This window comes from Chlorocebus sabaeus, chromosome 10, assembly GCF_047675955.1.
Source record: "Chlorocebus sabaeus isolate Y175 chromosome 10, mChlSab1.0.hap1, whole genome shotgun sequence".
In the NCBI taxonomy this organism is placed as follows: domain Eukaryota; kingdom Metazoa; phylum Chordata; class Mammalia; order Primates; family Cercopithecidae; genus Chlorocebus; species Chlorocebus sabaeus.
In genome coordinates this window covers 83293468-83316870 of record NC_132913.1, presented here as the reverse complement: position 1 = coordinate 83316870, position 23403 = coordinate 83293468, and the positions used below count along the sequence as shown (strand labels likewise).

The following is a 23403-nucleotide window of genomic DNA, read 5'->3' as shown; positions in this document are numbered from 1 at the left end:
GAGCTTCCATACCCTCTCCCTGTGGAATTGGGATGCATTGCCCTCCTGGCACATGCTAAATTCATTTGACTTTTGTGCATTGATCTTGTGTCCTGCAACCTAGCTAGATACAAGAACTCATTGACTAGTTTTAATATTTTTTGATGAATTATTTAAGATTTTCTGTATACAAGATCATGCCATTTGTACAATATGTTTTAGAATATTTTGGATGATGTGTGCTCATAATAAACACTGTAAAATTTGGTTGAGTGAATCAATTTTAGCATTAACGGAGTGAACAGTTTTGTTTTTTCATGTTTTTCATACAGGATAAATCGTCCAGCAAAGAAAAATCCAAGATACCAGTAAGATTTCTACCACAGCTGTCTATGGTAATTTACCAATATACCATCATACTCTATTCTTTTATAATAATGTTTGTTTACTACTTTTCAATCTTGAAAGTAAGTTACTGAATTTCTGATTTTAAATTTTATACAATTTTAATTTCCATTTGATTCTTTTGTGATGGAGAAATTCTATGAGGTACATAGCTTAGAAAGAATAATATCAATAAAATAACTATAGGTTGTAATTTTCAAGTATGTACAGAATGGTTGGGTACAGGTTAGATTTTACAGAATAAAATTTGCTGTCTAGGTATTGAGTTTAATGCTGTTGAGTTAAACTATTATAACTTCTACAGTTGAGTTTAAGTGGAGTTTCAATTCAAATATTATTTGTTTTGAAACATATTTTAAGAGCTCAGCATAAACTGTGTAATGGAATCTGGACTGCTTTATGCAGAGATGATTCCTAATATTTTGAAATAAAAAAATGTGGATGAAAATTTTAAGTGTATGATCTTGGACATTTCAAAGTACATGTTTTAATTGTGTACCTATTCGTATTGATAATAACAAGATTACCAAAAGTTTCTACAAAATAGAATCAAAGCTTTTTCTTAGTTCTGCAAATAAGTATTTATCTTGTTTCTAGTTTATAAGTAAATCTGAAATAATAGATATTTTCTCTTTTAAAAAATTTGACAAATTTTAAAATTGAAAAAAATGGTATTAGTTTTTTTGGTGTGTTAAATTTAAATGTACTTGCTGAGTAAATATTCAGTGGCTGAGTTGAATAATCTCTTCTAGCTAGCAAGGCATGTAATTGTCTAAAATGCTTTTGTTGGCTGATTTAAAACCTTATATTGTGCTCATATTTGACTGGCTCTTGTATTTTTCCTTCCGTATCCTTTGAGTTTTATGTCTTTTAAAAGAAATTAGATTTTTAAAGAGATATTTAAAAACATTCATTCATTAAAAAATTTTTATTTGAATACTAAAGTTTGTTCCTGGGTATAAGTTCTCCAGCAGTAATTAAGATGTAGAGTGATTTTCATTACAGACCTTCAGGCTTCTAGAAGTGAATGCTGTAGTTGAAACCGGCACTGGTGGCTCTCAGCCCCTGTGATCTGGTGACCTGATTCTCACCCTTTCTGCACACCTCATTCATATCCCTCCCATGAGTCTTCAATCTTTTATGGAACAAGATTAGAGTTTAACAATGAAAGGGCAGATGGAAATGAAAGAGCACTGACTTACATGTTTTCCTAGCCTATTTTCCTGTGCACGAGGTATCTGAAACAAGGGCTTGTGGGCACATAGTGTATTTGAGAAGCAATAATAAGAGATTGAGGAGAGTAAAACTAGGAAGAAGGAAAAGCCATACAACCATGGGCTATCAGTAGGCAACTGGTATGTCCTGCCATGACCTTTGAGCTTATAGAATGCTTCTTGGAATTGATCACCTGAGGAGGGACAAGGAATAGCATTTATCTGTCATCTTGCATCCTGTATTGGTGAAAGATTGTTCCTGGGGATGTTGACTCCCATCCTCTCTGGTTGCTCATGTGTGTGAGCAGAGTGGGCTCTTCCTAGAGTCCCATACTGTAGCATGAGAGGATTCCCATTGCAGAACGGAAAAGGCAAATTCTTTTTCTTTCTTTTTTTTTTTTTCAGATAGAGTCTCACTCTCTCGGCCAGGCTGGAGTGCAGTGGCATGATCTCGGCTCACTGCAACCTCCACCTCCCGGGCTCAAGCAATTCTCCTATCTCAGCCTCCCGAGTAGCTGGAATTATAGGCGTATGCCACCACGCCTGGCTAATTTTTGTATTTTTAGTAGAGACGGGATTTCGCCATGTTGGCCAGGCTGGTCTCGAACTCCTGACCTCAGGTAATCCGCCCCCCTCGGCCTCCCAAAGTGCTGGGATTACAGGCATGAGCCATTGTGCCCAGCTGCAAAAGATATGTTCTTGATATGAGAAGTTAGTACAGAACTGTTTACTGCAGCCATATCTGGAATCCAAGGTGAGGCCAGCGGGATGTGAGGCATCATTTGCCAGATGATTTTCTGACACATGTGTGGCTCCTTGTCTTGGTTAGCTAGAGAAGCACTATTCGTAAAATGTTCTGAGATACATATTCTGCCCTGCAATGTAAGAAGGAAACATTAAAGTCCTCACTACCTTTCTTCACCTAGAGTGGTGATGAGACTTGGAGAAATAGCTCAGCAACAGAATGGACGATGCAGAGATCTTAAAAAGTCAGGGTGGTGGCAGTGATGGGGTGGTTGTATAGGAGGCTTGGGTTACACAGGGTGTTTTGGATATATGTAGTGACTCCACTACAATAGATGTCATTCAGATTACCTCTGTCCCTGATGTGAAAATTCCAAGGTACTTGGACTAGACATCCCAGAGCCGTTCCTCTCTGTCATCTATAACTGCATTCTTCTCAGGCCTTTGCCACACCCTCATTCTCCCCAAAGGGAAGGCTTCAACTCTGAGAATACCTATTGCACCTGTTAGCTTGAAAATGTTGTGCTCATATTTCCCTTCCTGTTGTGTAGCCCAATGGCAATTGTAGAAACCAGAACCATTTGGGTTACAGCATTGTATATGTATGAAACATTCCCCTAATCTGGTGCTTGTATTTCAGAAAGTACTGTCTGAAGCTCATTGCACTCTTTCCTTTCTTTTCCTTTCCTTTCTTTTATCTTTAGTTATCCTTTTCTTAGGGCATGGTTAACCATTTTGTAATTTTTTTTGAGACAGGGTCTTGCTGTGTTGTCCAGGCTGGAGTGCAGTGGTGTGATCATGGCTCACTGTAGCCTCCACCTCCTGGGCTTACGTGAGCCTTACCAGTAGCTGGGACCACAGGCATGGGTCACCACGCCTAGCTAATTTTTGTATTTTTGGTAGAGACAGGGTTTCACCGTGTTGCCCAGGCTGGTCTTGAGCTCCTGGGCTCAAGTGATCCTCCTGCCTTGGCTTTCCAAAAGTACTGGGATTACAGCTGTGAGCCATTCTGGCCAGCCTCACCATTTTATAATTTTCTAAGATAAAGCTAAAATGACTTTAAAGTCAGTTTTCCCATTGTATTAGTTCCTTCTCATGCTGCTATGAAGAAATACCTGAGACTGGGTAATTTATAAAGAAAAGAATTTTAGTGGATTCACAGTTCCATATGGCTGGGGAGGTCTCAGGAAATTTACAAACATGGTGGAAGGGGAAGCAACTTTCTTCTTCACATGGTGGCAGGAGACAAGAGGGAGAAGGATGAGAGCCAAGAAGGGGAAGCCCATTATAAAACCATCAGATCTTGTGAGAACTTACTATCACAAGACTAGCATGGGGGAAACTGCCCCCGTGATTCAATTACCTCCCACCAGGTCCATCCCATGACACATAGGGATTATGGGAACTATAACTCAAGATGAGATTTGGGCGGGGACACAGCAAAACCATGTCACTCATCTCTATAAGACTGATTTAGTAGGTGGAGGTGGGGTGGGGTGAGGGGTTAGGAGAACAGTAGAGGTAGGTGTACACATAATTCATGTATCAGAATATATATTGTTTATTTAAAGATAGGGTGTCTCTCTGTTGCCAAGGCTGGAGTGCAGTAGTGCATTCTTGGCTCACTGCAACCTCCACTTCCTGTGCTCAAGCAATCCTCCTTCCTCAGCCTCCTGAGTAACCGGGACTACAGGCGTGCACCACCATATCCCGGTTATTTTTGTGTCTCTTTTTTGGTAGAGATGGGGTTTCACCATGTTGCCCAGGCTTGTCTTGAACTCCTGAGCCCAAGCAATCCGCTCCCCTCTGCCCCCCCCAAAGAGCTAGGATTACAGGCATGGGCCATCATGTCCGACCAAAAATAGTTTAAACAATAAAGAATGCTATGCATCTTCAAAGGAGAGTACTTACAGTTGGAGTTAAGAAATGAGATGTAAACTTTTTCGATTTTGGTCTTAAAGAAAGGGCTAGATTTTAATAGGGAGATATTTTGGAACCTATTGGTGGCTCTGATAGGGTAATTAATACTAGCTGCAAAACAAACGGAAGTCGAAATCTCAGAGACTTAACCCAACAAAGATTAGGCCTTGCTCACATGAAGTCTGACGGGGGTCAGTTAGTGCTCCATCTTATAGCTATGCCAGTGGGAACACATGGGCTCCATGGGTGGGAGACAGTGATGGAGGAGGCACACCAGCTCTTAACTGCCTGTCCCTCTAGCTCTTAACTGTGTTTCCTGTCGGGCTCATATTTCACTGGCCACACAAATCATATGGCTACAAAGTAACGAAGAGAGGCTGGAAAATGGTTTGGAGTATGTTGAGGAGGGCTTTGGAAACCAAGAAGAGTTGTGCCTACTTCAATAGGGGGCTTGAAAATGTTTCTGAACAGGAGAGCAGTATGATCAGAGCAATGCCTTAGAGAGGTAGAGGCGACCTTTTGTTACAAACATTTTCTGTAAATCCAGGCCCATGTCTCCTGTTGCCTGTATCATTAAAAAGCTGCTAAACTAGCCTCACTGCTGACTCTAGTTTCCTGCTTCTCATGTATCCTGTTCCTATCATCAGAACCATTTATGAAATAGCCTTTTGTATGTCTCTGCATCATAAACAGGATAGCAATGTAATTTATCATCTAAACTGAGATGCCATTGAGAGTGAAAGTTCTACTAGTTATGCTTGGGCAAACTGAGACTAAAGGTGTAAACTGGGCCTGTCTTCAGCAAACTGAGACTAAAGGTCACCCTAAAAGGAGACTGCAATGGCTCTCTATTGCCAGCCTGGCCAGTCAAGCCCCGAAACCCATGTCCTCCATAATATAACAGCACCCACTTGTCTAGCTCTAGTTTGTTCTTCCCTTACCTTTTATTCAGGTTCCTACTCAAACATAACCTTTGCAGAGAGGCTCTCACAACTCCATCTAACCTAGCACTTTTCCATTCCTTCCCTCTCTATCCTTTCACGCTGTTTTATTATTCTTCATTGTACATGCTAGTTTCTGAGGTTACATTATGGATCTGTTCTGAAATAACTGTCTGTACCTCCTCTAGAATGTGTACTCCATAAGCGGAGGGACTTAGTCCTTTCCACGACTATAGATTAAGTATCTTAAGTAGAGCCCAGCACATGGTAGGAGCTGGTAAACCGTTGTTGAATTAGGGAATGGATTACCTTCCCCATCCACTCCAATGCAGCCTCAAAGCCTGCCATTGACATTTAGACTCCAGTTCTTGATGCACCCTCTGACTTCGGTAAGCTTCTTGCTGTTCTTCTCTGTGGAGATCCAGGTGTGCTTTAAGGCTTAGCTTCCACCCTTTTGCTTTTTGAAACGTTCTTAGAATACTCTGCTCCACATCCTGTCCTAGATGGAAGCACACTTACAAGAGCTGGCGAGTTTTGATTGGTGAGTGTCAGTAGTTCCTAGGTGGAAGTTGTGGATCTTGGAGTGATAGTTAGGCCCTTGCAGTTTTGGATTGGGCTTACGAGACGGTGTATCGGGCAATTGTTCTTGTATATGCAGCTCGCTGTCCTTCTGCTACTAGCTGTCCTTGTGATAGTTTCTGTTCAGGCGAATTGTATAGGAGAACCCTCTCTTTGTGACCTTTTTGTCTCCATTTTGTCAGGTTTGACACAGTGACTCCATTTTGAACCTGACAACTTTCACATCACCCACCAGGATGCCAGTGAAACTTGCTGGTGGGTGTCCGCCTCTGGGTCAGCCTCACACCACAGGCAGGGAAGGTGCCCATGAATGATGGTGCTGACTGCTGGCAGCCACACCATGGGAGCCATGAGAAAAAGCACTGGAACCAGGAAGAAAGCCTCTTCCTCTTACTATAACCCTCTAGTACCCTTCATGATATTATGCTGGTTATCAAAGGAGAAACATTTTAGGGTTCTATCAGATTTCCCAAAAGAGAGCAAAAAGGGTAGATTTGGAGCTGAGAGGCAATAAATTGACAACGGGCCAAAAGCACAACTCATATTATCTGCTTTATGGATCAAAATTGTCATTTTGTTTTCCTTCCTTCCTTCCTTCCTTCCTTCCTTCCTTCCTTCCTTCCTTCCTTCCTTCCTTCCTTCCTTCCTTCCTTCTTTCTTTCCTTCTTTCTTTCGAGATAGGATATCACTCTGTTGCCCAGGCTAGAGTGTGGTGGTGCAATCTTGGCTCATTCCAACCTCTGCCTTCCAGGTTCAAGTGATTCTCTTGCCTCAACCTCTCAAGTAGCTGGGACTACAGGTGTGCGCCACCACGCCTGGCTCATTTTTGTATTTTTAGTAGAGATGGGGTTTCACCGTGTTGGCCAGTCTGGTCTCGAACTCCTGACCTCAAGTGATCCACTCACCTCAGCCTCCCAAAGTGCTGGGATTATAGGCGTGAGCCACCACACCTTGCCCAAAATTGACATTTTCAACTCAACAAATGTTTCCTCACTCCTACCATAGAATTTTTCTCTGCTGCAAAAGAGATAGCAACACTTTTCTCTGAAAGTTAATGCTAAAAAGCACAGGTGTTATTTATGGCTATTGGAGGGTGCATTAACCTGAACACATATTCGTCTTAGGAAGTGGGCCATTTTGTTCTGTCAATAAGGACAGAAATATTTTAGTGATAGAGAGGAAAGGTAAAGTTGTATAAGCCCTTGACACTAACCAGGATCAGATAACTTCTCAGAAGATGTGATACATAAAAGGTTTTGCATACTTTTTAAAGCTTTCTGATAAATATTGCTGAATATAATTTTCCTTTATTTTCTTGCTCTAAAGAAAATAATTCTGAGACAAACCTGAGAATTTTAAAAGCAGTAAAGTATATCTTTGAATATGTTGGATAATACGTACTTTTTAAATAGTCTTTCTGTAAAATTTGGTTTAGTGAATCAATTTTAGCACTAACAGAGTAATCACTTTTTTCCCCACATATTTTTCGCACAGGAGAAATCAGCCAGCAAAGAAAAGTTCAAGGCACCAGCAAGAGCTTTACCACAGCTGTCTATGGTAACTTATCCAAATATATTCTCATTGAATTTTTGTGCTTCAAAAAATGTTTATTAGATTTCTAACTTGAAAATAAGTAAGTGAATTCCTGCTCCACTTGATTCTCTTCTGATGGAGAAATTCTATGAGGTGTGCATATTAGGACAAATAACTATCTTAGTAAAGTAACCATAAGCTATAATTACCTTTATGTGTAGAATATTTCAGTATTCTGAATGAACAACTTGCCAAGATGGGTTAGCAGAAGAAGTATCAGCATTGGAGTAAATAAAAAAGGGCTTGGGGTCAAGCTTTGCCTCTAATGGCTCTGTGCCCTTTGGGGAGTCACTTATCTCTTGAGCCTCAGTTTCTGAGTTTGAAAATGAGCTGAGTTGATCTGATTATCTTCAAGGAGATGGCTCCTTCAGCAGAAAAATGCCGTGCTACAAAGTTTTTCTTAGATCTTGGAATCTTTTTTCATTATTTTGACTATAAAGTGTCATTGTCTTGTGGAAGAGGCAGTTAATAGGCGTTTTCAGTTGATAAAGCCCTGTACAAGTTAGATTTTAATGCAATAAAATTTATTGTCTAGTAATTATGTGGAGTTTAATGCCACCAAGTTACACTCTTGTGACTCCTGAAAGTTAAATTTAAGGGGAGGGTCAATGCAAATATTACTATTTTTTAAAAATTGATAAAATATACATAACATAAAATTTACCATTTTAACCATTTTTAAGTATTCGGTGGCATTTAGTACATTCACATTGTTGTATAATCATTACTACCCCTCATCTCCAGAACTCTTTTCATCTAACTAAACAGAAACCCTGTCCATTAAACAGTAACTCCCCGTTTTCCCCTCCCCCAGCTCCTGGCAAACCACCACTCTACTTCTTGTCTCTATGTATTTGACTACTCTAGGTATTTCATATAAGTGGAATCATGCAATATTGGTCCTTTTATTCTGGCTTATTTCACTTAATGTCTTCAAGGTTCATCCAAAGCATTATTTGCTTTGAAAGATATTTTAAAAGCTGAGAGCAAACTGTAAAATTGAATTTGTGTTGCTTCGTGCAGAGAAGATTCCTGATAATTTGAAATGAAGGACAGTTTCACTTAGGAAACTTGGACTAACACTGTTAGATTAATTATATTGAACATTTAAAAATACAAATTTTAATTGAAAATATACTTTTATTGACAATGCTAAATTATTGTAAAGTGTCTGCAGAATTGAGCCATATATGGCATGTTTTTTCTAGCTCTGCAAAATCCCTCTTAAATCTTCTAGTGTAAAAGATTAAAAAACTGAAACGGAATAGACCTTTTTTAGTTTGTTGTGGATTGTTAGTTTGCAGATGTAGAAATATAAACTTAATTTAAATTTATTTATCGAATATCTGTGGCTGAGAGGAATGACAGTTCTTGCTTGTCAGCGAAGCATATAATCATGTAAAATCTTTTATTGACTGATTTAACCTGGTTTTGCATTCATATTTGCCTGTGTCTTGCAAGTTTTCCTCAGCACTCTTTCAGTCTTATGTGTTTTAAGGGAGATCATATGTTCAACAGATATTTAGAAAATAAGCTATGAATTTTTTTAAAAAACTACTTTATTTGAATACAGTATTAAGGTTTGCACCTGGATAGAATTTCTCCAGCAGTAATTACGACCTAGAGTGATTTTCATTACAGACTTCAGGCTTCTAGAGGTGACCCCTGTAGTTGAAATCAAGGATGATCTGGCACTAGTGGCTCCCAGCCTCTAGGAGCTGGTGACCTGATTCTCACCCTTTCTGTACAACTCCTCATAGCACTTTTATGAATTTTAAAACTTTTGTGGAGCAATATGAGAGTTGAGAAATGGGAAGGGCGGGTGGAAAAATGGAAGAGCACTGTCTTACATGTTTTCTTATCCTATTTTTCTGTGTAAGAGGTACCTAAAGAGGTACTTGTGTGCAGGTAGTTTATTTGGGAAGTGGAAGTAAGAGATTAGGGAGAGTAAAACTAGGCAGAAGGAGAAGCCAGTACAGACATGGACTTTCAAGTTGGTTTGGATTTGAAAGGGAGAGACAGATTAAATTGTGTTAAAAATAGATAGATTGTACTTTAAAATCCGACTCTCTGGGTTTATTGAAGAACCATAGGCTTCAACAACAGTAGGTTTGTGTTCTGGTATTGCAATAATTGGCTTGAGCTAATTAGTCATTGCGTTTTTAGAAGATGAAGGTGCTCTCTCCTCTGCCACAGTCCCCACCACACACTGTTGTTTCCCAGCATGGAGCCTGAGTGCCAAGAACCTATCATCATTAGCCTTCTCCCTTTTTATGACATCTGCTAAAATTGTGTATATATAATAATTTGTCACCCCTGCTTTAAACAATGGAATACATTTGTGAGTTGCCAGAGCAATCTAGGGTGGTTTACAGCCATGAGAACAGGAAGACCTTTTGGAGCTGGAATGCAGAGGAGACCAGCAGAGAGCACCTTTCATTAAAATAGTTTTAAAGACACTTGATGATATCTGGGGATGAGGAGCAGATGCTCTAGAATGAAGACCCTGGTTTTAGATAACAGGCATTCACATCCAACCAGCAGCAGGACTTTTGCTAATGTCCCCCACATGGTGCACACCATGACCGAATAGGCTTGAATAAGATCTGCTATTGAGTGTTTTCTATCCAGATGTTCTGATCTGTTTGAGAAAATGTCTGTGTTTATAAACACTCGTGCATTTCATGGAAAAAGGTTTTTTTCTGATATTGTTTGTTAATGCTATTTAACTTTTATATTTTAGGTGAGTACAAAGCCCCGCTGGCAGCAGGCAGCTCCATCATTCCATTTGAGTGTAAAGCAGGATGATGAGAGTTCAGAACCATTTAGTGTTAAAAATGAGCAGTCCTATGGTAAGAACTTCAATATTCTAAATTAGATTTAAGGATAATTTCTAGAGAGAAAGAGACCAGACAATATTTAGTTAATAGTATAATAGAATTACAAAACCTAAATGACATTAATGTCAAGTAGAAAAAAATTTTCCCAAACATCTTCCCTCAGAAAAGAATTGATTCTAGTTCTTAGTTATTTTAGGCTGTTGTAAATGCTCTAAGAGCTGATATTTTAGGAATTGGGATGTTGATACTAAAACTTTTATTTATTGTGGTCAGAATTTGCCTCTACATAAAAGACTGAGATTTTTCTAAGAGGGATTTTAATACATTATGTATATTTTTAATTTTTTTGTGGATTTTAACAAATTGTGACCATTACTTCCAGATTAGTCATTTTAATGTTTTTATTATTTTGACTCATTAAATATAGTGTTTATCAGATTGATTACAGTTAATATTAACTTTTTCTGTCATGGTTCTTTAAAGTTTCTCAAATAGTTTTGTATCATGTTTTTATCGTAATTTTAGTCTTCACTTTTAGAGAATTATATGTAAATATAATAGAAAATTTTATTAGTATATTAATCAAGATATAAATCAGTGGAATATTCTTGAAATAGACGTTTCTAGTTATGATGATACAAAGAGGAGTAGTTTAACTTCCTGATAGTAAAAAAAAAAAAAAATTATACTTAGGATTACTTGAGAATGTAATTTTTTCTTTAAAGATTATTTAGCATCTTATTTTAAGCATGTAAAATGCTTTAGCTTACCTTTTAGATGAATAATCGTGCTTTTTTTTTTTTTTTAATTTAAGCTGAATACATGGAACGTTTTGGAAAAAAGGACAAATTATCCCACCAAGTTGATGACAGTTATACTGGACCATCCACTTCCAAATCAAAGGGCAAATCTCCACATAAAGAACGAGAAAACTTTAGAAGTACTCTTGTTAACGTCATTATGTAAGTTCCATAAGCTAAGCAGTATGTGTTATCCACATTGGAACCGCTGGCAACGTTTAACCTAAGAATATTAGAATTCTGTGCGTCTCTAAGGGTGCCTCAAAGGCTTGTTGGAATGAGGTCAGAGGATAAATAATGAATGAAAGAGATTGAGTTTAACCCTATTAAGTGTGTTCCACTTTTAAATATCATGAGTTGTAAAGGTAGCAATGTTAGTACTTGATGTTGGCTGAATTTCTGGGAGTTCTCATTATAGCCATGGTAGCCAGTGGAGGATTCCAGCAGGTTTTTTTTCCCCAGTCTCATCTGCTCAGTTGATGGGGGTGACTTTTCTGGCATTGTGATTCTCCTTGTATAAAAAAGGAATTGGGGTGAAATGGTCAAGAGTGTGTGCAAGGCCTGGTCTTATTTGGGTCTCACTGTTTCAGGACAGTTCACAAAGAGCAAGGAAGACGCAAGTCACCAGTTCCTTTTTGCCTTGTTTCCACACAGCTTTGTGCTAGTTGCTTAGAATTCTCTTTAGTTTCATTGTGATTCTCAGGGTGCACACAATTTGTGGGACAAATGGGGTTTCATGACCCATTGTGGTAAGTAACTCACCCACAGGACCCTGTTCTACTGTTCCATGTGGGACATTACTGGCTAGATGGTCATCTAGAAGGGAGGACAGTGGGTTCTGAGTGCTTACAAGGCTAAAGAAGAGTGTGTCGGAGTCCCATGCAGCTGGGTTGAGCATATGTGCCTCTTCTAGAGTGACTTTGAGTTTGCTTTTGCCAGGTGCCACTAGGATGTTACCAGCTTTCCCCACTTATATTGCTTTCCTGACTTAAGCACTCTCAGGTCACACAAGCAGTATCATCAACACCCAAATCAATGGAGGGTAGACCTCTGGTTACGAATTTTTAGAAGAATTTTTTTTTTATTTTTCTACCTAGAGCCCTGGCCAAGAAAGATAAGCTTTCTTGACATAACTTCCTGTGCCTGTTATTTTTAGTCCTCCCTTATTTTAGGATAGGGCAGATCTTGCTTCAGCTGTATACGGGATTTCAGTTGGAATTCCCCATTTCACTCAGGCCTATGGCATCATCTTCTTCTCCAGATGGGCGTGAAAATCCAAGGCCCTGCCCCCGATAAGGGCACCCATAGCCTTAAGATGGCCCTGCCTGGCTACTTAATTATTTTTCCCTCCTGATTATTCTGTTCCTTTCTTGTAAGCCCAGCTATACATTAAAAAGGAGCTTTGTGATATATTATCCAGTATTTATACAATTGTACTGGGAGGTTTTATTTGTTGCTGTGTTATAAGAAACAGAAGTCTATTTTAACCATTTTTGTCATTTTTTAGTTGTACCTTTTGTAAACAGGATATAGATGAACTTACAGAAATTCAGTCTTAGAGTTCTGTACTTTAATTGCTTGTTTAACCCCATTTGTATTTATTGTCATTTCTTATATAAGTGGACTTTTACCAATATATTTTATGTTTTTATCATATGTCGCTTTTGCTTATTTTTTTCTCTTTTTCTGCTTTCTATTGAATTTTCTCTATTCTTCCTTTATTTTTATTGGTTTAAAAGCTATGAAATATATTTCTCTTCTTTTAATGGTTACCCTAACATTTAAAATTACATATTTAATTTATATTTCTTAAAGTTGAAAATTCTTTTTTTTCCTTTCTTCTGAATAATACACAAAAACCTTAAAATGATTTAATTTAGCTCTGAGCTTTCCTTTATATTTTCTATGTGATTATTGTTTAATATTTTAGTTCCACCAAGTTCTTAAGTATCCATATTCTCTCTTTTTTTTTTTTGAAGTTAACACTTACTTAGATTTACTAACATGATTTCTAATTTTTTAGAAAGTTGCTTTTGCATTCCACTTCTCATTTCTGGATTCATTTTCTTTTTTGCTGAAGTTCGTCTCTTAGTAGTTTCTTTCCACCTTTCTTCCTCCCTGCCTCCCTCCCTCCCTCCCTTCCTTCCTTCCCTCCCTCCCTTCCTTCCTTCCCTCTTTTCTTTTCTTTCTCCTCCCTCTTTCCCTTTCCTTCCCTTCCCTTCTTCTTTTTCTTCCCTCCCTCTCTTTCTTCTCTCTCTCTCTTTCTCTTTCTTTTTTGAGACAGAATCTCACCCTCTTGCCCAGGCTGGAGTGCAGTGGCATGATCATGGCTCACTTCAGACCCTGGGCTCAGATGTTTCTCCCACCTCAGCCTGCTGACTACAGGCACATGCCACCATACCTGGCTAATTTTTGGTATTATTATTATTTTTTGTAGAGATGGGGTTGCGCCATGCTGCCCAGGCTGGTCTCAAACTCCTGGGCTCAAGTGATCCCCTACCTCAACCTCTCAGAGCGCTGGGATTGTAGGTGTGAGCCACTGTGTCTGGCCAGTAGTTCTTTTAATGAGAATAGTGAGTAGTAAACTCTAGATTTTCATGTCTATAAAGGTCTCAATTTCATCTTTTTTCTTGAATTAATTGTTAAGTTGACTGTAGAATTAAAGAATAATAGAGGTTTTCCGCCTGCACATCTGGGAAATGATAGATTTAAAAATATTAATGATTTTTTTTTAAAAAATTGTTATTTCAATAGTTTTGGGGAAACAGGTGGTGGTTGGTTACATGGATAAATTCGTTAGTGGTGGTTTCTGAGATTTTGGTGCACCCATCATCTAAACAGTGTACACTGTACCCAATGTGTAGTCTTTTATCCCTCACTCCCCTGCACCCATTCCCCCTTGAGTCTCCAGAGTCCATTATATCATTCCTATGCCTTTGCATCCTCATAGCTTAGCTCCCATATATGAGTGAGAACATTCAGTGTTTGGGTTTCCATTCCTGAGTTACTTCACTAAGAATAATGGTCACCAACTCCATCCACGTTGCTGTGAATGCTGTTATTTTATTCCTTTTTATGACTGAGTAGTATTCCATGGTGTGTGTGTGTGTGTGTGTGTGTGTGTGTGTGTGTGTATAACATTTTCTTTATCCACTCATTGATGAGCATTTAGGCTTTTTCCATATTTTTACAATTGTGAATTTTGCTGCTATAAACATGTATGTGTGAGTGTCTTTTTCATATAATGACTTCTTTTCCTCTGGATAGATACCCAGTAGTGGGATTGCTTCATCGAATGATAGTTCTATCTTTAGTTCTTTAAGGAATCTCCATACTGTTTTCTATAGTGGTTGCAGTAGTTTACATTCCTACTAGCAGTGTAAAATTGTTCCCTTTTCAACACATCCATGCCAACATCTATTTTTGTTTATTTTTAAATAATGGCCATTCTTGCAGGAGTAAAGTGGTATTGCATTGTGGTTTTGATTTGCATTTCCCCGATAATTAGGGATGTTGAGCATTTTTTCATATGTTTCTTGGCCATTTGTATATCTTGTTTTGAAAATTGTCTATTCATGTCTTTTGCCCACTTTTGATGGGATTTGTTTTTTTTTTCCTGATTTTTTTAGTTTCTTACAGATTCTGGATGTTAGTCCTCTGTCAGATGCATAGTTTGTGAATTTATTATCCCACTCTGTGGGTTGTCTGTTTACTCTGCTGATTATATCTTTTACTGTGCAGAAGCTTTTTAGTTTAATTATGTCCCATATATTTATCTTTGTTTTTGTTGCATGTACTTTTGGATTCTTGGTCATGAACTCTTTGCCTAAGCTAATACCCAGAAGTTTTTCTGATGTAATCTTCTAGAATTTTTATGGTTTCAGATCTTAGATTTAAGTCTTTGATCCATCTTGAGTTGATTTTTGTATAAAGTGAGAGATAACCATTATGTTTTGGCATGTATTGTTGATGAGAACTCTATGTGACTTTATTTGTCATTATTTTATTAGTAATCTGTCTTTGTTCTCTCTAAGTTTTTTGGGGGGGAACATTTTATTTTCAAAGCCTCACAGTTAGGCTTTTTTTTCCCTTTTTTTAAAAAAAAGCTTTATTGAGAGTTAATTCACATACCACTAAATTAATCTATGTAAAATGTAAAATTTAGTGAGTTTTAGTGAATTTCTGTAGTTATACAACTTTCACCAAAATCCAGTTTTAGAATACTTTCATCATTTACAAAAGTTTCCACTTGCCCATTTCAATTAATCCTCTTGCCCACTGGTTGCCCCAGGCAATCACTAGTCTTCTTTATCTCTCTATACCTTTACCTTTTCTAAAATTTCATATAACTGCAATCATATATTTATTTCTGAGGTTTATTCATGGCATTTATTGTGTTTGGGTTTTGACTATTATGAATGATGCTGCTGTGAACATTTGCATGCATGTCTTCTTGTGAACATACATTTTCATTTCTCCTGGGCAGATAGCTGGGTATAGAATGAAGAGTTGTATAGTAGGTATATGTTCAACTTTTTAAGATGTGCTAAATTGTTTTCCAAGGTGCTGTACATTTTATATTCCTACAAACAACATAGGAAGAAGTTTCTAGTTTCTCTACCTTGCCCACATTTTGTTTTTATTTTATTTTGTTTTGACACTGTAGCCATTCTAGTAGATGTGTTGTATCTTATTATGGCTTTAAGTTGATTTCCCTAATGGCTAATATTGGGTATCATTTTTTATGCTTGTTTGGCATTCATGTATCTTCTTTGATGAAGTGCCTATTTAAATATTTGGCCCATTTTTTATTAGGTAGTTTGCTGCTGGTCATTTCATTGGAAGAGTTCTTTATACATTTCCTTTACAAGCCCATTTCAGATATCTTTTGCAAATATTATCTCCCAGTTTGTGCCTTAGCCTTTCACACTATTAGTACATAATAATTTTATATATTTATGGGATACATGTAATATTTCAATATATGTATACCTATATTGAAAATCAGGGTAATTGGGATATCTGTTGCCTCAAATATTTATTATTTCTTTGTGCAGATAACTGTTTGATATACTTATTTTCTTTATTTTGAATGTATATCCAGCAATAGGATTTCTGGATCATATAGTGTTCTGTAATTACTTTTGCAACAACCTAATAATTCTATGTTTAGTTTTTAAAGGAACTTCCATACTGTTTTCTCTATTGGCAGTACTAATTTACATTCCCACCAGCAATGTATGTGAATTCTCTTTCTCTACATCCTTGCCCACGTCTGTTATTTTTTTGTCTTTTTGATAATAGCCATTTTAACTGGGGTAAGATAATATCTCACTGTGGTTTTGCTTTGCATTTCCCTGATGATTAGAGATGTTGAGCAGGTTTTCACACATCTGTTTGCCATTTGTACGTCTTCTTTGGAGAAATATCTATTCAGATCATTTGCCCATTTTTAATCAAATCATTATTATTATTATTATTTGTTGAGTTGAGTTCCTTATATATTCTGGTTATTAATCCCTTATCCCTTGTCTATGCATAGTTTGCAAATATTTTCTCCCATTCTGTGGATTGTCTCTTCATTCTGTCGATTGTTTCTTTTGCTATGCAAACATTTTTAGCTTGATATAATCTTGTTTTTTCTTTTGTTGCTTATGCTTTTGAGATCTTACCCCAAAAAACCTTTGCCCAGACCAATCTCCTGAAGCATTTTAACAATGTTTTCTTCTAGTACTCTCATAGTTTCAGGTCTTAGATTTAAGTCTTTAATTCATTTTCATTTTATTTTTGTAGATGGTGAGAGATAGGGGTCTAGTTTTATTCTTCTGCATATGGATACTCAGTTTCCCCAGCACCATTTATTGAAGAGGCTGTCCTTTCCTCAATGTATGTTCTTGGCACCTTTGTCAAAAATGAGTTAAATATAAATGCATGGATTTATTTATGCTTTCTCTATTCTTTTCCATAGGTCTAAGTGTCTGTTTTTATGTCAGCATTATGCTGTGTTGGTTACTATAGCTTTGTACTGTATTTTGAAGTTTGATAGTGTGACTCTTCCATTTTTGGTCTTGTTGTTGTTGTTGTTGTTGTTAAAGATTAGGGCTCTTTGGGGTCTTTTGTGGTTCCATATAAATTTTAGGATTTTTTTCTGTGTCTGTGAAGAGTGTTATTGGTATTTTGATAGGGAGTGTATTGAATGTATAGATCGCTTTGGGCAGTATGGCCATTTTAACAATAATAATTTTTCCAATTCCTGATTGCTTTACTTTTTTTTTTTTTTTTTTTTTCTTTGAGACGGAGTCTCACTCTGTTGTCCAGGCTGGAGTGCAGTGGCTGGATCTCAGCTCACTGCAAGCTCCGCCTCCCGGGTTTACGCCATTCTCCTGCCTCAGCCTCCCGAGTAGCTGGGACTACAGGTGCCCGCCACCTCGCCCAGCTAGTTTTTTTGTATTTTTTAGTAGAGATGGGGTTTCACCATGTTAGCCAGGATGGTCTCGATCTCCTGACCTCATGATCCGCCTGTCTCGGCCTCCCAAAGTGCTGGGATTACAGGCTTGAGCCACCGCACCTGGCCTGCTTTGCATTTTTTAATGGATTTTCTTCAATTTGTTTTTTTCAGTGTTTCATATTTTTCATTGTGGATATCTTTCACTTTTTGATTAAATTTCTTCCTAGGCAATTAGTTTCTTAGCTGTTATAAATTGGATTGCTTTCTTTTTCTGAATGTTTGCTATTGGTGTATTGAAATGCTCCTGAGTTTTGTATGTTGATTATGTATCTTGCAACTTTGCTGAATTCATTTATTAGTTCTAACAATTTTTGGGTGGAGTCCTTTTTTTTCTTTCTAAATACAAGATCATGTCATTTGCAAACAAGAACAAGTTGACTTCTACCTTTCCAATTGGGATGCCCTTTCTTTATCTTGTGTAATTGCTGTGGCTAAGACTTCTGGTACAATGTTGAATAAAAGTGGTGAAAGTGACAACCTTGTCTTGTTCCAGATCTTAGAGAAAACTGTTTTAATTTATCCCTGTTTAGTGTGATGAAAGCTGCGGATTTGTCATATATGGTCTTTATTGTTTTGTGGTATGTTCCTTCTGTACCAAGGTTGTTGAGAGTTTTTTCATGAGGGCATGTTGAATTTTATCAAATGCCTTTTCCACATCTATTAAGATGATTGTATGGTTTCTCTTTCTTTGGTTGATGTGGTGTATCACATATAATGATTTATGAATGTTGAACCATCCTTGCATTTCTAGATAGAATAAATCCCCCTTGATTTTGGTATATTATCTTTTTGATGTATTATTGGATTTGGTTTTAGTATTTTGGTGAGGATTTTTGTGTCTCTGTTCATTAGGAATATTGACCTGTAGTTTTCTCCTCTTGTTGTATCCTTATCTGGTTTTGGTATCAAGGTAATGCTTGCCTTGTAGAATGAGTTAGGAAAAATTCCTTTCTCTTCAAGTTTTTGGAATAGTTTGAGAAGAATTGGTGTTAGTACTTTAAAATTTTCTTAGAATTCAGCAGTAAAGTTAACCAGTGTTGGGCTTTTCTTTTTGGGGAGACTTTTTATTACTGATTCAATCTCATTACTCATTATTTGTCGATGCAGATTTTCTGTTTCTTCCCTGGTTCCATATTGGTAGGTTATATGTGTCTAGGGATGTGTCTATTTTTTCTAGGTTTTGAATCTATTGTTGTGTAGTTGTCAATCATAATAGTCTCTAATGATTTTTTCTTAGTCTAGTTAGTGGTTTGTCAATTTTATTTAGCTTCTTAAAAAACTAAATTTTAAAAACTTTTTTGTCTCTCTTTTTTTTTTTTTTTTTTTTTTTTTGAGGCAGAATCTCACTCTGTTGAGTACAGTGATGTAACCTAGGCTCACTTCAACCTCCACCTCCCGGGTTCAAGTGCTTCTCATGCCTCAACCTCCTAAGTAGCTGAGATTACAGGCACATACCACCACCCCCAACTAATTTTTTCTATTTTTAGTAGAAACAGGGTTTTGCCATGTTGGCCAGGCTGGTCTCTAACTCCTGGCCTCAAATGATCCAGCTGCCTTGGCCTCCCAAAGTTCTGGGATTACAGGCATGAACCACTGCACCTAGATTTTGATCTTTTTGATTTAGTTCTACTCTGGTCTTTATTATTTCTTCTACTAATTTTGGATTTGATTTGCTCTTGCTTTTCTATTTCCTTAAGGTATGTTTTTATGTTGTTTATTTGAAATCTGTTTTTTATGGGTTTCTTACTGTAAACTTCCCTTTTAGCATTGCTTTTGCTGTATTCCATAGGTTTTGGTATACTATGTTTTCATTTTTATTTGTTTCAATAAATTTTTTATTTCCATCTTAATTTTTTCATTGATCCAGTGGGTTCTTCATGAGCTTGGTATTTAATGTCCCTGTATTTGTACTGTTTCTAAAGTTCTTCTTTCTATTGGTTTCTAGTTTTACTTCATTGTGTCTGATTTGATTTTTTACATTTACTGAGACTTGTTTTGTGGCCTAACATGTGATCTAACCTGGAGTATGTTCCATGCGCTGATCAGAAGAATGCATATTTTGTAGCTATTGAAAGAAAAATTTGGTAAATGTCTATTAGGTCCATTTGGTCTACAGTGCAGTTTAGGTTCAGTGTTTCTTTGTTGATTTACTATCTAGATGATCTGTCCAATGCTGAAAGTGGGGAATTAAAGTTCCTTTCTATTATTGTGTTGGGGTCTATGTTTCTCCTTAACTTTAATAATATTTTCTTTATATATCTGAATGCTCCAGTATTGAGTGGGTATATATTTATAATTAGATCTACTTGGTGAATTGATCCCTTTTCATTATATAATGACCTCCTTTATCTCTTTTTGTGTTTTTTTTTTTGACTTACAGTCTATTTTGTCTGATAGAAGTATAGTTACTACTTCATCTGTAAAGACACACATAGACTAAAAGTGAAGATATACTATGCAAATTCCAAACCTGTTTTTGGTTCCTATTTGCATGGAATATCTTCACTTTTAGTCTATATGTGTGCCTTTACAGGTGAAATGAGTTTCTTCTCAGCAACATATAGTTGGGTTTTGTTTTTTTAATCAACTCAGCTAGTCTGTATCTTTTAATTAGGGGAATTTAAACTGTTTATATATATTAAAGGTTGTTATTAATAGGTGAGGGCTTATTCCTGTCATTTTAATGATTGTTTTCTGGTTGTTTTATATGGCCTTCGTTCTCGTCTTACTGCTTACCTTTGTGATTTGGTGTTCTTCTTTAAAAATAATGCTCCATTCCTTTTTCTCATTTGTGTATCTGCTCTTCTAGTGAATTTTATGCTTTAGTATGTTTTCATGATGGTAGATGTCATGCTTTTGCTTCCAAATACAGGTCTCTCTTAACCATATCCTATAGGACCTGTTTAGTGGTGATGAATTTGCTCAGTTTTTATTTGTTAGGGAAAGTCCTTATTTCTCCTTACTTCTGAAGGATAGCTTTGCTAAGTATAGTATTCTTGGTTGACATTTTTTTTTTCTTTTAGCACTTTGAAAATATAGTCTCATTCTATCTTGGTCTTTAAGGTTTCTGCTGATAAATATGCATTTTTCTGTTGACAATTCCCTTATATGTCACTTGACAAGAAAATTTTACAACAAGTTTTGTTGTGCTGTTTTTAGAATTCTTTGTCTTTGACTTTTGATAGATTAACTATATATGTTGTGCCTCAGAGAGGAACTTTTGGATTGAATCTATTTGAGGATCTTTCTGAGTTTTGTATTTCTAGATGTTTACATCTCTTCTAAGACTTTGGAAGTTTTCAGTTATTATTTCATTAAATTAATTTTCTATGCATTTCTCCATCTTTTCTCCTTCTGGAACTCACCAAATTTCAATATTTGTTTGCTTGATGGTGTCCCATATGCCCCTCAGGCTTTCTTCTTTCTTTTTGATTCTTTTTTTTGTGTCTCAATGGATTATTTCAGAATACCTGTCTTCAAGTTAAAACATTCTTTCTTCTATTTGATCTAGTCCATTGTGGAAACTCCTGATTTTATTTTTTATTTTGTCCATTGAATTCTTCAGTTTCAGTATTTCTGTTTAATTCTTTTTTTATGACATCTATTTCTTCTTTAAATTTCTAGTTCAGATTATGAGTTTTTCTGATTTGTTTGTATTGTTTATATGTGTTCTCTTGTATCTTGCTGAGTTTTCTTGAGATCATTATTTTGAATTTCTTTTCAGGCGCTTTTTAGATTTCCTTTTCTTTGGGGCCTGTTGGTAGAGAATTATTGTGTTCCTTTGCAGGTGTTGTGTTTCCTTGATTTTTTCCATGTTTCTGTTGTCCTTATGTTGATGTCTGTGCATCTGCTATAACTATCACTTCTTCCAATTTTATGAAGTAGCTTCCATAGGAAAATAATTTTTCTTGTGAATGTATCAATATGTTAACTGGGTAGGGTGCTTTGGCTTTGGTTCTGGGTGGACACCATAGTGTAATGTTCATATGATTACTTTGATTGTATTTCATATCAATGGTGTCTGTAAATTAGTTAGTGGCTAGGCTGTGGGTGTTTGTGGAGGCTGTGATAAGGCTTTGCTAAGGACAGGGACACCAGGTAGGCTAGTCCTTAGGTCCCTAGGTGGTGCATGGCAGCACTGGCAGGGGATGTGGTATGACTCATGGAGGGTAGTATCTGGGTCCCAGGAGGGGTGTGTGGGTGCTGGCAATGGTGGCAGTGGGCCAGGTGGACTGGTCGTTGGTTTCCTGGGTGGCATGCATGGGCACTGGCAGTGTTGAGCCCTGGGAAGGCAGTCCTTAGGTCTCTAGGCAGAGCATGTGGGCACAAGTAGGCAAAGAGATCTGCTCTTTGGGACCCAGACGGGTTGCACAGATGCCAGCAATAGTGAAGGCAGGTTGGTCCTTGAGTGCTAGAGTGGATCACACCCAGAGTATTGGCCAGCTTGAAAGGTCCAGGGTGGGGCAGGTGGGCACTGGCAGTGTCAGCAGTGGGGTGGGCAGGCTGGTCCCTGGACCCCCAGGTGGGACACACAGTGGCCCTGCTGATGAGGGGGCAGGGTCATTGTTGGTGGCAGTGGCCCCAGGTAGACTGCTCTTAGGCTCTGGGGAGTACACACTTTGGTTCCCAGTACCCTGGGGGAAGCCTCCTTGATGTGCTGGACTGCCTCTTCCTTGGGTAGTAGGACACTGCATGAACTTGGGTGCTGGTGCTGTGGCTGCCCACTGGGTTCAGCTGATGCCATGCTATTGTAGCCCTCTGGGTGGATGTAGGGGGATGTCAGTGAGGCCTTAAGAACGTGGAGGCCAGGCACGATGGTTCATGTCTGTAATCCCAGAACTTTGAGAGGCCAAGGCAGGCAGATCACCTGAGGTCAGGAGTTGGAGACCAGCCTGGCCAACATAGTAAAACCCTATCCCTACTAAAAATACCAAAAAAAAATTAACTGGGTATGGTGGTGGGTGCCTGTAGTCCCAGCTACTTGGGAGGCTGAGGCAGGAGAATTGCTTGAACTTGGGAGGTGGAGGTTTCAGTGAGCTGAGATCACGCCATTGCACTCCAGCCTGGGCAACAAGAGTGAAACTCTGTCTGGGGGAAAAAAAAAAAAATGAATGTAGAGATGTAGGTACTATTGTGCCCTAGGCAGGGTGTAATCCTGTGGTGTTGGTTGTGCTCTCAAAATAGTGCAGTGCTATAGCAGCTTGGGTTCCAGAAATGGGATTTAACCCGAGTTCCCTCTCTGAAACAATTCAGTTGTGTGTGCTCCATGCAGCACCCTATACTAGGCTCAGGGATCCTGAGAGCCAACAGGCTTTTCTGTATCTAGGACTGCAGGTTTCTTTGGTGGAAATGTGGACAGCTGGGAAACATCTCACTTACATTTTTCCTGCAATGGAGCATTCCTCCTGGCTGTGGGCTGAACTGGCCTACTGCCCTACTTTCCTCTCTACATGGCCATCTTGAGCTTTCCATGTCTCAGAGGGTCCCTATTTTTTCTCTGCTAGATTCCAATGTTCTCCCCTAGATGCTCTACTTGATGTGTGCTTATGTACTTGCTGTTTTGGTCCTTCTTTATAGAGAAGACAGGCACTGGGTGCCTCTCTTCAGCTACTTCACACAATCATCCTTGAGAGCAGTTTGGCAGTAAACATGACAGTCTTCTGTCATCCTCTCTTCTCCTTTGTTCATTCAGTTTTCTTCCTCCAACAAATCCAAAGTGCCTTAGAGGTGGTGGAAAGACCCATCAGACTTAATACAGTAGAAGGTGATGCAACAATGGTTGCAGGTTATATCAATGTTTTTTGAAAAGAAAAGTTTTACATTTTGTTAAAATATAATTTATCAATTTTCCTTTTGTTGTTCATACTTTTGGAGTTATAT

General features: G+C 37.8%; 1 protein-coding gene across 1 annotated transcript in view; it reads left to right on the top strand.

The window, feature by feature from the left end:
• Positions 1–296: 296 nt before the first annotated feature.
• Positions 297–23403, top strand: part of DNAH7 (dynein axonemal heavy chain 7) — a 330767-nt gene continuing 307660 nt past the window's right edge. The window contains exons 1-4 of the mRNA XM_007965701.3: positions 297–374; positions 7277–7339; positions 10119–10227; positions 11030–11177. Of these exons, the coding sequence (XP_007963892.3) occupies positions 297–374; positions 7277–7339; positions 10119–10227; positions 11030–11177 (398 nt within the window). The remainder of the gene's footprint in view (positions 375–7276; positions 7340–10118; positions 10228–11029; positions 11178–23403) is intronic.